Below are 12,954 nucleotides of genomic sequence, written 5' to 3'. Positions count from 1 at the left end.
GTTCAATATAAACTACCTTTGCGAACAAATTGGGATCCGTAAGATAATTAAGAAAGGCCGAAGTTACTTATCACATGTTTGGTAAGTAAGATAACGATAGGGATGAAATAATGCATTTTACTATATTACTCTTATCCAAATTTAAATAAATTAAATCGAACCATTTTCATTCCATATTGATACTAAAATAATATAGGAACAAACTTAAGTTTTCAAAAGTTCTAACATTAAAACTTGAGACTAAAATTTTTCTATAATCATATTATATGTATTATGTGATTCAAATTAAAATCATCAACAGAAATTATTCATCCATGGTAAATATAATTAAAATTTAAACTCTGGTGTAAATTATGTGATTCAAATTAAAATCATCAATACAAATTATTCACCTGTGGTGTTTTTAACCCACTTTTGAAATGTTTAAATATGCATGGTGATTTTAATTTGAATCTCTCATCTCATAAAATCTATATTGATAAAGAAGGAAGAATGAGAAGGATAACGTAGTGGTCGAAGGAGAGGAGATAGAGCAGGAAAACGCAGCAGTAGAACGCAGCAGCAATTGATCGTTGGAAGAACTGAGGCCCGCATATAGCAATTTGTAAGAGAAAGATAGATCGATCCTAATTAGGATAGTAGTATAAAATTTCTAAATTTGATAAGGATAACTTAGTCTTTTCCATCTAACACAGCTTATCTCATATCTAATACTACCCCCATCTAGGTATAAGTTTGATAGGATACCCCTCTCATTATCTCACCCTCTATCTTACAAACAAACAAGAGATAACTTATCTCAATCTTTTTATCCCTATCTCCGTGTCTTTATCCCCTCTAACAAACGCCCCTATGGGATAAAGTTGAAAATTAAAATCCGTCTCTATTGTTTTTAGAGAAGGGTAGGTTTCTCTTTAACGTACATAACGATAAGATTTTATTCCTAACATTTTCAATCAAATTAACTTTTTTTATATTTAATAGAAAATTAGTTTACCATTATTTAATTGGTACATTGAACATTCTAAATATTAATTATACTTAAAATATTTATTGTGTTATTAAAAAAAAAATACTAATAATCTGACGAAATGTCAACAATTAAAACTGTCATATATAAATTAATATAACTATAAACAATGGATAAAAAATATATATTTCAGTTTATCGATAAATTTATTTGGAAAATCGATATGACATTTAAATAACGATCAAATCAATATATTCAATTTTTCTGCTAAGCATCTATAAACTTAATCTTGATGGGATAAATTCCATCATCTTTTTGAAATAAATAAATTCATTAATAAAAAACTGAATCGTCTTTATAAAGAGTGTCAATTAACCACTAAAAAGCATAAAATGATGAAAAATCGCTAGCATTAGACAGGGCATGTCATGCAACAATATGTGTAGTTCCGTTCGATAATTCATTAATAAAAAACCGAATCGTCCTTATAACGAGAAGAGAAAGACACTTTAAAGTCGTGTCTGTTACCTAATAAATTTTTACAGTCTTGGATAATGTTACCGAAATCTGACCAATCTTCCAATACAGAAGATATGTTGCAAGTGCCTTAGAACGTTATTATATAATTTACAAAATAGATTAAAACATATTAAAAAAAAAATCTTACTTGTTCAACTATAACACTTTTTTCTCTAATATTAGAACCACACACTCTGATCTTGGTCGTTTTACTTTTTTAAGATGCGTGCAATATATCTTCCGCATTTAATTTACTTTCTTATAATTGAGTGATTAATTATTTATATTTTATACAAGATTAACGATCTAATTGAATATTTTATATAAATTTAAAGGGCTACCACAATACTTTGAAAATTTAGAGAACTTTTCTACAAGTTATATGCCAACAGATGTATGAAGTCAAATTTTAACATTTATCATTACAAATAATAATAATAGAAATATTGGACTACTCTGGGCCCAATTTAACCAGTGGCCCATTCCCTTTCCTGGAGGAGGTTAATTATTAATTAGGAAGTGTTAGATACGCTCGAAGCATAGCGCGTGGGACTCAACGGGGATAATGAGATGGATAAGAGAGGTTTTCTTTTGAGTGTTTAGCTGATATCTGTGTTTCCTCGGCAGAGCAGAGCAGAGCAATTGCGATGGCGTTCTCTCCTACAACTTCTACTTTGCTTACGCAGCTTCAATCCTCCATCTTCCTTCCCTCTTTCAAACTGCATTTTCTTCTTTCTTCATCTTCTTCTCCTTACTCTCTCAAGTCTTCTAAACGACACTACAATCGTCGTTTTCGTGTTCTTGCTTCTTCTGCTAATGCTACACTTCAATCCACTAATGGCGCCATTGTTGCTCCCGCTGAGAACATTGAATCTTCTTCCTATGGGAGACAATTCTTTCCTTTGGCTGCTGTTGTTGGCCAGGTTAATTCTCTCTCTCTATAATTGGAATTGCTTTTTCTCTCTACAGTTCTTTCTATGGAGTATTTTGTTTTTGTAATTATTCGAACTGCTTTCTTCTGAATATCAGTACTGCTGCGCTTAATTTTAATTATTCGATGAATTTTCAATTGGAACGAGTGAGAGTGTCATTTGCTAATTGGTAAAATGAGTATACTGATATTACAAGTTAAATCATTATATTAATAATGTTCATCAAGGTTCTAGAAGTTGGAAGGGGGCAGAATAGGTATGCTATGAGGCGAATTAAATTTATGACAGTGTTATCTGAGGGTGCCTTGTGATTTTCAGGATGCTATCAAAACCGCTCTGTTACTTGGGGCGGTTGATCGTGATATTGGAGGGATTGCTATCTCTGGAAAGCGAGGAACAGCCAAGACAATAATGTCACGTGGCCTGCATGCAATTTTGCCGCCTATCGATGTTGTTGTTGGGTCAATATCTAATGCAGATCCATCCTGCCCAGAAGAGTAAGGTCACTCAATCCTTGTAAGATTTTTGTTCCCCCCTTGGTAATCAAAATGAGATACTTTGATCCTTAGTCATAGAAAAAGTTTTAGTTACGCCAATTTACATGGAGGGTTTATGTTTCTAATTGATATCATAAAGCACACGTACTGTAATTTTCATTTTTTTGAGTATTTTGTTATCTACTACCCTCTCAGACTAATTTGTCTTTATGCGACAATTGCGTTGATGTCATCGGGGTGTTGGGATTTCTTTTATTAGAAATGCAATATCTGTTTGTTCATGATTGGGAAATTGGGCATTCCTTAGTTTTAACCAGAATCAGCAATAATTATATTGTGCATTTAGATTTGAACTCAATGCTTGTAAGGTATTGGCATACTGACTATTGTGACCAAGCAATTACTCAAATTTTTATTTTATATGACAATGTCAAGTGTTAGTTTGTCCTTTTCGAATGAAAAATGTCGAAGTATCATAATCATTTAGCATGTGCAACATAAAAATTCAGATGTCACAGAAACGTAAGTTGTCCTTTTAGCAAGATGTAGGACACACTTGGGGAAATCTCCCTTACATTCTTGGCATTTTAGGAAGACCAAAAATTTAATAGTTGAGATAGTAAAAAGGTTTTAAGAGAGGTTAGTGTTTGAATAAAGACCGATTAACCTTACCTGATTCTAATATTTGAAACTTATGTAAGCTGTTGTGCTATTAGACCCTAAATCTATTGTTTGCCTATAGTCTGTAATTTTACTAGACAAAGTGGAATAGTAAAAGTTCCTCATATCATCTCAACCACTTAGATGATCCTTTGTTCTGATGAATGAGTTATAAAAACAGTAGGCAGTTCAATTTTCATGGATCTTCATCCGACCTATTGTTTTCATTCTCCTCAAAATGGCTCATGTGGACATGATTTCTGAAGGTGGGAAGATGGTTTATCTAAGCGGGTGGAATATGACTCCAATGGTAATATTAAGACCCAAGTTGTTAGATCTCCTTTTGTTCAGGTATTTTCCCTAAGAAAAAGGAACCTTTAGGATTCAGTATTGAGATGTTCTTATTACTCAACTATCTACTCCTTCAAATATATATTGCAGATTCCGCTCGGAGTCACAGAAGACAGACTTATTGGATCCGTTGATGTTGAGGAGTCCGTCAAAACAGGAACTACTGTCTTCCAGCCTGGTCTTCTAGCTGAAGCTCATAGAGGCGTTCTCTATGTTGATGAGATTAATCTTTTGGATGAAGGTATTAGTAATTTGCTTCTTAATGTATTGACGGAAGGGGTTAATACTGTGGAAAGAGAGGGAATCAGCTTCAAGCACCCATGCAAGCCACTTTTGATTGCTACTTACAATCCAGAAGAGGGCGCTGTTCGTGAACACTTATTAGATCGTATTGCTATTAATTTGAGGTACGTACAACACAATATAAGCAATTTAACAAGTGCTTTGCTAATTTTGTTCTTCTCATTTCAACAATGACTCACTCCTTCTGCAGCGCAGATCTTCCAATGAGTTTTGAAGAACGTGTAGCCGCTGTTGGTATTGCAACTCAGTTTCAGGAATGTAGTACTGAAGTTTTTAGGATGGTAGAGGAAGAGACAGATGTTGCAAAGACCCAGGTATTGCACATTATGCATCAACTGCTTGAAGAGTCTGGTATAAATACTATGTTGTGGTGAGGGATGCTTAAAGACTTGAAACTAGATAGGAATTCCAAATTTGTGTTCTTGGCCAACAGCTTAGTGGTTCAGCTTATAGTTCATCATATAAGGGAATATGTGATATATTTTCGAGATCTAACATCCACCTAGCATTCCCTCAAGTAAAATACATCAAATATTTGATTTCAACGAAAATACAATTGGCACTGTTCAGATAACTGGTTACAAGCATACTATGAAATACAGTTTAGAGAAGAATCTTTTACTTCTTCTTTTCCAATCTATAATTGTGTTTGAATCATAATCATGGTCTATGAGTAGCACTCTATGAATATACTATAACTCTAGAATGTTCAAGCACTTTTTTTTATACAAATATCAAAAAGATGTCTTCCATTTAGTATATTTGACCCGAATCATTCCATTCATGCACATTCTTATTCCAAGAGTGTAAATGATTATTCGGAGCCTTTGGAACTACTTCTGAATTGCAGTTAGAATAATTAAAGTTCCTTGTAACTGTAGTTCGTAGTCTGCTAATACGATGATTACTCGTTTACCCCTGAGAATTTGTTGAACTATTTCTTTTTGGAAATGATTGAAATATATACCAGTTCCCATGTCTTTTCACAAGAAAATCCTTGACTTCTCTTGTTTTTCCTGGTCTTGAGTCACCTTCCTACCGAACTCCATTAATTCTCTTTTTGACTGGAAAATTCTTAACTAATTTCATTGAATATGTTCCTCCCCTTTAAATAGACAAGAATCACAAATACATAAGAATTCTTATTTAGAAAAACTCCTAAGCTGTAAACTCCTAAATATTGGAACTTCCCCATGGCAATCCTTAAAAAGTAGAATGTTAAATAACAAGACATCATAAATAATTTAAAACATCAAATAGAATAAAATCAACTTCAGCGGAAAGACCTGAACCCTTATTGCAGTATTGTAACAAAAAGCTATTAGCAGATCACTCATTTTGCTTCTCTTGCATGCAAAAGGCTTCTGTGGCTGTCAAATTTTATATAAATCTGCTTATTTTTTATTTTGTGCAGATCATTTTGGCTAGAGAGTATTTGAAGGACGTTATTATTGGCAGGGAGCAACTGAAGTATCTGGTCATGGAAGCTGTTCGAGGTGGTTGCCAGGTGTGGTTAAAGATCTTCTTAATAATTTTCTTCCTTTGCTTTTAATATCATTTCCACTTCTCAACCTCCAAAACCAACTTTCTCATTAAGAAGACAAGCTCATAGATTTCTCACACGGTCTGCCTATTTGATTGCAAACGAACTTGCAAATATGCACTATCATGGAGGACTTATGGTTTAGGTCATTGTGCATAGGGAACACACATAGAGTTTCATCATGTATGAGGGTGTTGCATGGTGATAGTTTCATCATAAATTCATTGATTGAATTCTAATTGCATATTACATTATGCTTACAATTTTGAAGCTATTAACTATATTGTGAATCATAGGGACACAGAGCTGAGCTATATGCTTCACGTGTGGCAAAATGCTTGGCTGCTCTTGAAGGACGTGAGAAAGTCAATGTGGATGACCTGAAAAAAGCTGTTAAGTATTTCTTTGAAAAAAAAATTATATATTCATTGGTTATGGTTCAACTTCAAGCTGGTACCAAATATATGTTTGTGGAATATATCAGAGGGTTATAGCTATACATATTTATTCTTTCTATAAAAGCTTTGCCATTCTGATATAATGTCTATGCAGGTGGAACTTGTTATTCTTCCTCGTTCAAACATCAATGAGACTCCTCCAGAACAACAAAACCAGCAGCCTCCACCTCCGCCTCCCCCTCCACAAAATCAAGATACTGGGGATGAACAAGATGAAGAGGAAGAGGAAAAAGATGAAGACGAAGATGAAGATGAGGAGGTATTTTAACAATAGAACTTCTTTTACTCAATATACTGCAGATTCTTGAAATTATAATTTCATAGTATAATTTATATGCTGGCAACTGCTAAACTTTCCTGGCATATTTTTCAGCATTCATAATATGCTTGCCTAAAATGTGAGGTATTTTCTTTTGACAAGGACAAGGACGAAGAGGATGAACAGCAGGATCAAATACCTGAAGAATTTATCTTTGATGCAGAAGGAGGGTTGGTTGATGAGAAACTTCTCTTCTTTGCACAACAAGCTCAAAGACGCAAAGGCAAGGCTGGGAGAGCAAAGAATGTAATATTTTCAGAGGACAGAGGTCGCTATATTAAACCAATGCTTCCAAAGGTTTGTTATTATTCTCCGGTAAACCCTTGCTTGTGGGTTAAAAAAGACATGAAATTTTTTATTTTCCTGGTTTCTGGCCTTTTTGTTAAATCCTTGTATTGCATTCTCTAATTTCTTTCTTGTATTTAGTATTTGTGCTTAAATCTCTTTTCTGATAATATTGATAGGGTCCTGTGAAGAGATTAGCAGTTGATGCCACCCTTAGGGCAGCTGCACCATATCAGAAATTGCGTAGAGAGAAAGACACTCAAAAGATTAGAAAAGTTTTTGTTGAGAAATCTGACATGAGGGCAAAACGAATGGCAAGAAAAGCTGGAGCACTGGTAATAATGGAGAGTTATATTTAGTTGATCTTATATTCATTTATTTGAAGGAAAGAATGAATTGGCCTATAATGCACATTTACCTCGCAATTGAGTTTATTTCAACTTTGTTGGTGCTTTGAGGTTAAGTTGTCACTTACCTTCCCATGGAGTTTTTGCAGACACTACGGATGTGTGCATAAGCTGTTGCAGAGAAATTAGTAGAAGTATACAAATTCTTGTTTTCTATTTCTAATAGTGTGCACTTAGAATATTGGACAGTTAAAGTAAATTATTGGATGTCCTGTGCAGTTTGGATATGTGATAAAGAGAGATCACTGATAAATTCTTTGCATGTTCAAATCCTTATGTTTGTAGTTTATGACAGGTAATTTTTGTAGTTGATGCAAGTGGAAGTATGGCATTGAATCGGATGCAAAATGCTAAAGGTGCTGCACTTAAATTACTAGCTGAGAGTTATACAAGCAGGGATCAGGTAACTTCATCGCACCTCAGAAGGTTGCAAAAACTAATAAATGACCTTGAATTTCTATTTGATTCCTTGTTAAAAGATTAGCTTCTGATAGTTTGGGAATTTTTGGAACATTAGAACTACATTCATCCATCAGAAAATGGTCATGCAGCCAATCTACATACGAGGCTTATTGTCATAATTGAGAAACAAAGTGAAAAATTTCAAGTTTGTAACTATTTTGTAAGCTCTACAACTTATAGTCGTTTAGATTTTAAGTGTAGGGAGTTTTGGGTTTCACTACCAGAAGCCATTATTTGATTGAATTACTTGTGTCGTAGAATTTATATACCTTTTAAATGTGCAGGTTTAGTAAAATGGGAAATATTAGATAAGTAGAAGCTTCTGGCATAAAAAATTGCTGAATGGGGCCTCTGTTTATAGGTTGTAAGATTTCATAATCACCTTTTTTTTAAAACAAAAAATTGGGGAGGAGGTGTTAGGTATGGACCGAGAACCCAACTTCTTTTGGAATCCTCTCCTAATTGGTTCATAAATCACCTTTATAATGCAGAAGAAAGTAGTGTTGACTGAATAGAAAGCATGGTGCTTCCAACTTAGTGAATGGCACAGTTTTAGCAAGGTTGAAATGTAAGGCCATTGGATTTCGCACGAGCAATCGGATCATGAAGATCAGAACTTGGATGTATTTATTTTCGATGTAAAAAATATTCCTATTTAGCCAATGGAGCTTCTCTTCCTCTCCTCCTCTTCCTTTTCTGTTATCTAGATGTACCAAAAGTGGGAACCTCTGGATGTAAAAGAAAGCTAAGGGGAACATGCCGTCTGAAAGCACTTGAATGGCAAAATATTCTGAATTCTTGGAGAATGCAAAAGGATAGAATAAGTCCACAAGCTTTTGATGAAGTACTTCAGATTCAGATTTTCAAGTACTGTATTGTCTTTTCAGCACACAAGAATATAAAAGTTATTTGAAGAACTCTGGGTTTAAATTTTTAAATGGAAAAATATATATTGATAGCTTTTCACTGTTTGTTGATATGCTCTCAAGGTCCACAAATACACGGACTAAGTTAATAGATTTTTAGCATTATACAAACATGTTTTCTTACTAACCTGTCTGCTTATGTATGTAGGTTTCTATTATTCCCTTCCGTGGAGATTGTGCAGAAGTCCTTTTACCTCCTTCCAGATCAATTGCAATGGCAAGAAAACGTTTAGAAAGACTTCCATGTGGCGGTGGTTCACCTCTAGCTCATGGTCTATCGACTGTAAGTATACTGGGGGTGTCAATTTAGGTTATGGTGCCATAATCATGTTATGTAATATATATACCACATGATTATATATGATATAAATGCAACAAAAATGATGATCGTATCAAACACATTTCTAACTTCTACTACGATCAATTTGTTCAGGCTGTTAGGGTGGGGCTAAATGCAGAAAAGAGTGGTGATGTTGGACGCATAATGATTGTTGCGATAACTGATGGCAGGGCCAATATTTCACTAAAGAGATCTAATGACCCTGAAGCAGCAGCTGCTTCTGATGCCCCAAGACCTTCATCACAAGAATTGAAGGTACTGTTTGATTACTTTTGTAGCCACATATTGCATGTGCTCCGGTTTATTACAAGCGAAAACTTAAACAGCAAGGTCTTGTGATCCATATAAGAGTGTAATGGTCACTCTCAGTTATCTTGTCATCCTAATTTGTCTGGGAGATCCCCAATACTGGGGTAAAATTAAGGAAATGATGCCCCAATACGGATTCATGCCCCTGAACTATAGAGCTACTAACGTTTTGGTCCTTAAACTTTATTTATTGACATGAAAATCCTTGAACTTCACATTTTGTAACATTAAAGTCCAAATCAATAGAAATCCGTGAAAAATTAACGAAATGATGGCGTAGATAAGTTTGACTACATTGACTCATTTTTTTTTTATTCATGTCACCATAAATTATGGCCAAATACTTATTTCCAGGTCATCATTTTGTTAATTTGTAACAGATTTTCTTTGATTTGAACTTTAATTGTTCCAATAATGTAAAAGTCAAAACTTTTATATCACGAAATAAAATTTAGGGACCATAATGTTAATGACACTATAGTTCAGAGGCCATGAATGTATTTTACTTGGCTATTTCTTGTTCTGATACTAAGCCTTTACTTGGTAGATTGCATAAGAATTAGACTGCAAAAATAATACGTCATCCGCTGTATTATAAGCAAAAACTTAAACAATAAGAAAGCATCTTTTAGTCCTTTATCTTTTCGAGTTTTGTTGATTGAGCCCTAATCTTTCAATTTGACACATTGAGTTCCGATCAAATTATAATTGCACACCATAAGCTCCAACTTAACAAAATAGTTAGTTATAAATATTTAATTTAGTTATAGGAGCGTAACTCATTTCATTTGCATACATATTAAGTTGGTTCGAAATTAGGTGTATAGAGTTTCTCTATAGCCAGATTATACCTATAAAAAAGAACTGCTTTTGAACTGTTAAAATGAAAATTTTGAACACCAGATAAAATGAATCATGCTCATGCTCAGTTAACAGAGTTTTATGTTCAATTTCACTTTTTTGGTAATCAGGGATTTACTATATGCATTCATAATTAGTCAAGGGGTCAATATATCAAATTAAAAGATTTAGAGAGTTAATCAACAAAAATTGAAAAGATCAGAGGCTTCAAAATACTTTTCTTTTTTCCCTAAACAATAATATGCTGTCATCGGTATAAGAATGTAATGATCACTCTCAATTCTCTTGTTCTGGTAAAGGATGAGATTCTAGAAGTGGCGGGGAAAATATACAAGGCCGGTATGTCTCTTCTTGTGATCGACACTGAAAACAAGTTTGTTTCAACTGGATTTGCTAAAGAGATTGCAAGAGTTGCTCAAGGTATCATCTTTTTTCTTTAAACAAGTTATAATCTTTTTAGGTATAAAGTGCCGAAATTACCCCTTTCTTTGCCTATCAAGAGCACCTTTATCCCTAATGTCATAAAAAGTACAATTTAATTTTAGGGCTTGATTGTGGGGGGGGGGGGGGGGGGGGGGGGGGGGAGGGAGGGGGTTAGAGGGGTTAGTAAGGGTTGATAGAAACCCTTGTTTGGGAGGGGGAAGAGTTAGTAAGGGTTTTTACAAACCCATGTTTAGAACACAAAAAAAATTAGAAAGGTAAGGTAATGGAGGGGTTTGGAAGGTTTTTTTTAAAGAAATGCCATCCAATTTTCAACCCACCAATTTGGTGGGTTTTGAAGGGTTAGAAATTACCCTTCCTTCCCCTTCTTTACCTTTCCCTACCCTTCTCTACCCTTCCCTACCCTTTATCCAATCAAGCCCTTAGACATTATTAATGGAACCTTCTCCTCATTCATAAATCTCGTTATTCTACTTCACCTATGTGTTATGTTTTCATTCATTAGTAATATGTCAAAGACACGTGCGTGCTACATGTTGGACAAAAAAAACCCCAAATATTTTGTCGTGCTTGAAGGCGTTCTATCTCCAAACCAATTCTGAAATTACAAAATGTGAATAAATTGTTTACTGAACAAGTGAACAAAATATTTGGGGTTTTCAACGATATTTGACCAAATTGGTCCAACTAATCAACCTTAGATCCTCAATTTAACATGTATGATGTTCGAGACTGGCAAGTATTCTTTTTTGTACATTATGCCATCTTTTTATATGTAATGACCAACTTAATAATTGTGTGCAGGAAAATATTATTACCTGCCCAATGCTTCAGATGCTGTTATTTCTGCTGCAACTAAGGAAGCTTTATCGGCTGTAAAGAATTCATAAAAAGTGAATTTGCATTTTCTAAAATCAATGCCAAAGGTTACTGGTTGATTAACCATTAGCCAGTGTCGTCCTCACTGTTAGGTCTTAAATTAATTAATTTTTTTTTAAATTGCATGTCCTTGTTGTGATGGAAATCAATTTTATGTTTTAAATTGAAATTTTGAGCCATGAAAAGTCAAAGTTATAAAACTTTACTAGATTAGTTGGTTAATTGAGGTTAAATAAGGTTGATAGGTAAGAGAAAATGGGTGCCACGTGGTGGTAAATTAATACATGTGGCGTTTGTGTGGTCTGATTGAATTGAAGCATCTAAATCTGTATTTTCAATGAGAATTTGACTTAGAAAGTGTTTGAAGTGATTTTTTGGTATAAAATGTAAAAATGAGTTATTTTATTGCTACAAAATGAACTTTTATGATTTTGTTAGAACTGTTTAGGCCTTTTTTTTAATATGAGCCCAAACATTTATTGGTCAAATGTTGAATTCAATGGGTTAAAACCTAAAACTTCTATAGGACAAAGTGTTGAATTGAAGGGACGAGAAAATTGAAATTTAAGAATTTTTGTAGTCAGGGGTGAATACAGAAGGCTGGGAGCCAATTTTACACCAAACTAATGTTCAAAAAATATCTGAAGCTATTATAAAAGGTAATAGCTATCAATAATTATAATAAAAAATAGAAAAGTAGTAGCCTCAATTTTTTGGCCATTCCTCTGGGCTGTTTCTTTCTTTGGGTGCTAATACCCAGCCACAAAATTTTGGAGACGGGCCGGAAACCATCCCTGAGCCCTGTCTCCGCCCCCTGTCTACAGTAAATTTGTTGGTTTGTATTGTTGGATTTATTATTGGTGCATCCAAAAAGATGTGAAGCTCTCAAATGGACTTGAAAATGAACTGTTCCTCCACTTCTATTTTCCTTCCATGACTTCTATGTCATCCAACTTTACACTAGCCCATTTTTCTTAACAAATGGAATTAAAAAAATGGCTACGAAATTGAGTAAGAGAAAAAAGAATACATAAAATGAAACAAAAACAGATAACTTTAAAACTGTATTCAATCCAATTAACCCATTCAAAATCCAGGTGTAAAAATACTACGTAGGAACAATTTTAAAAAGTAAATTTATCCTTAATATCGATAAATTGAGTTAATTTAATAAATAATTCATCAAACTGTTTTATCAGTTCTAAATTATATCATCGACCCCTGATATATGTGTCAGCTGATAAGGCTATAATCGAGCCGAACCGAGCTGAATTTTGACATGCTCAAACTTGGCTCGTCATAATATTAATAGCTCGAGCTTCGAGCTCGGTTCGAGCTTAAATTTTTGTTTGAACTCGGTTTGTTTAGAAATTCGTTTGTTCACGAGTTGCTCATGAATCAGCTCGTTTATCTTGTTCACGAGCTTAGCTCGCGAGTTGTTCATTTATTTTTATTCACGAGCTTGCTTGCGAGCAACTTGTTTTCTTTGTTC

General features: G+C 34.1%; 1 protein-coding gene across 2 annotated transcripts; it reads left to right on the top strand.

Moving 5' to 3' along the window:
- The first annotated feature begins 2,095 nt into the window (after positions 1 to 2,095).
- Positions 2,096 to 11,587, top strand: LOC136223481 (magnesium-chelatase subunit ChlD, chloroplastic). Of its 2 annotated transcripts, XM_066011509.1 has the most exons (15): positions 2,096 to 2,412; positions 2,740 to 2,918; positions 3,845 to 3,929; positions 4,020 to 4,336; positions 4,423 to 4,546; positions 5,647 to 5,739; positions 6,072 to 6,167; positions 6,328 to 6,492; positions 6,655 to 6,849; positions 7,017 to 7,172; positions 7,540 to 7,647; positions 8,781 to 8,915; positions 9,066 to 9,227; positions 10,442 to 10,562; positions 11,388 to 11,587. In XM_066011509.1, exons 1-15 carry the CDS (start codon positions 2,137 to 2,139, stop codon positions 11,471 to 11,473), a joined length of 2,298 nt encoding a protein of 765 aa, XP_065867581.1. In that variant the 5' UTR covers positions 2,096 to 2,136; the 3' UTR covers positions 11,474 to 11,587. The 2 variants fall into 2 exon arrangements, with proteins under 2 accessions (XP_065867581.1, XP_065867586.1); XM_066011514.1 differs by lacking the exon at positions 2,096 to 2,412 and having other exon boundaries at positions 2,805 to 2,937.
- Positions 11,588 to 12,954: the final 1,367 nt, after the last annotated feature.

The sequence above is a fragment of the Euphorbia lathyris genome, chromosome 1 (assembly GCF_963576675.1).
Source record: "Euphorbia lathyris chromosome 1, ddEupLath1.1, whole genome shotgun sequence".
Lineage (NCBI taxonomy): Eukaryota > Viridiplantae > Streptophyta > Magnoliopsida > Malpighiales > Euphorbiaceae > Euphorbia > Euphorbia lathyris.
The sequence above is the reverse complement of the archived record's forward strand: the minus strand, read 5'-3'. Positions and strand labels throughout refer to the sequence as shown.

Coding starts and splice junctions, on each gene's coding strand:
- LOC136223481 (XM_066011509.1), top strand. CDS start 2,137: ATGGCGTTCTCTCCTACAACTTCTACTTTGCTTACGCAGCTTCAATCC. Junction 4,547..5,646: donor CAGATGTTGCAAAGACCCAG/GTATTGCACATT, acceptor TATTTTGTGCAG/ATCATTTTGGCTAGAGAGTA. Junction 6,850..7,016: donor TTAAACCAATGCTTCCAAAG/GTTTGTTATTAT, acceptor TAATATTGATAG/GGTCCTGTGAAGAGATTAGC.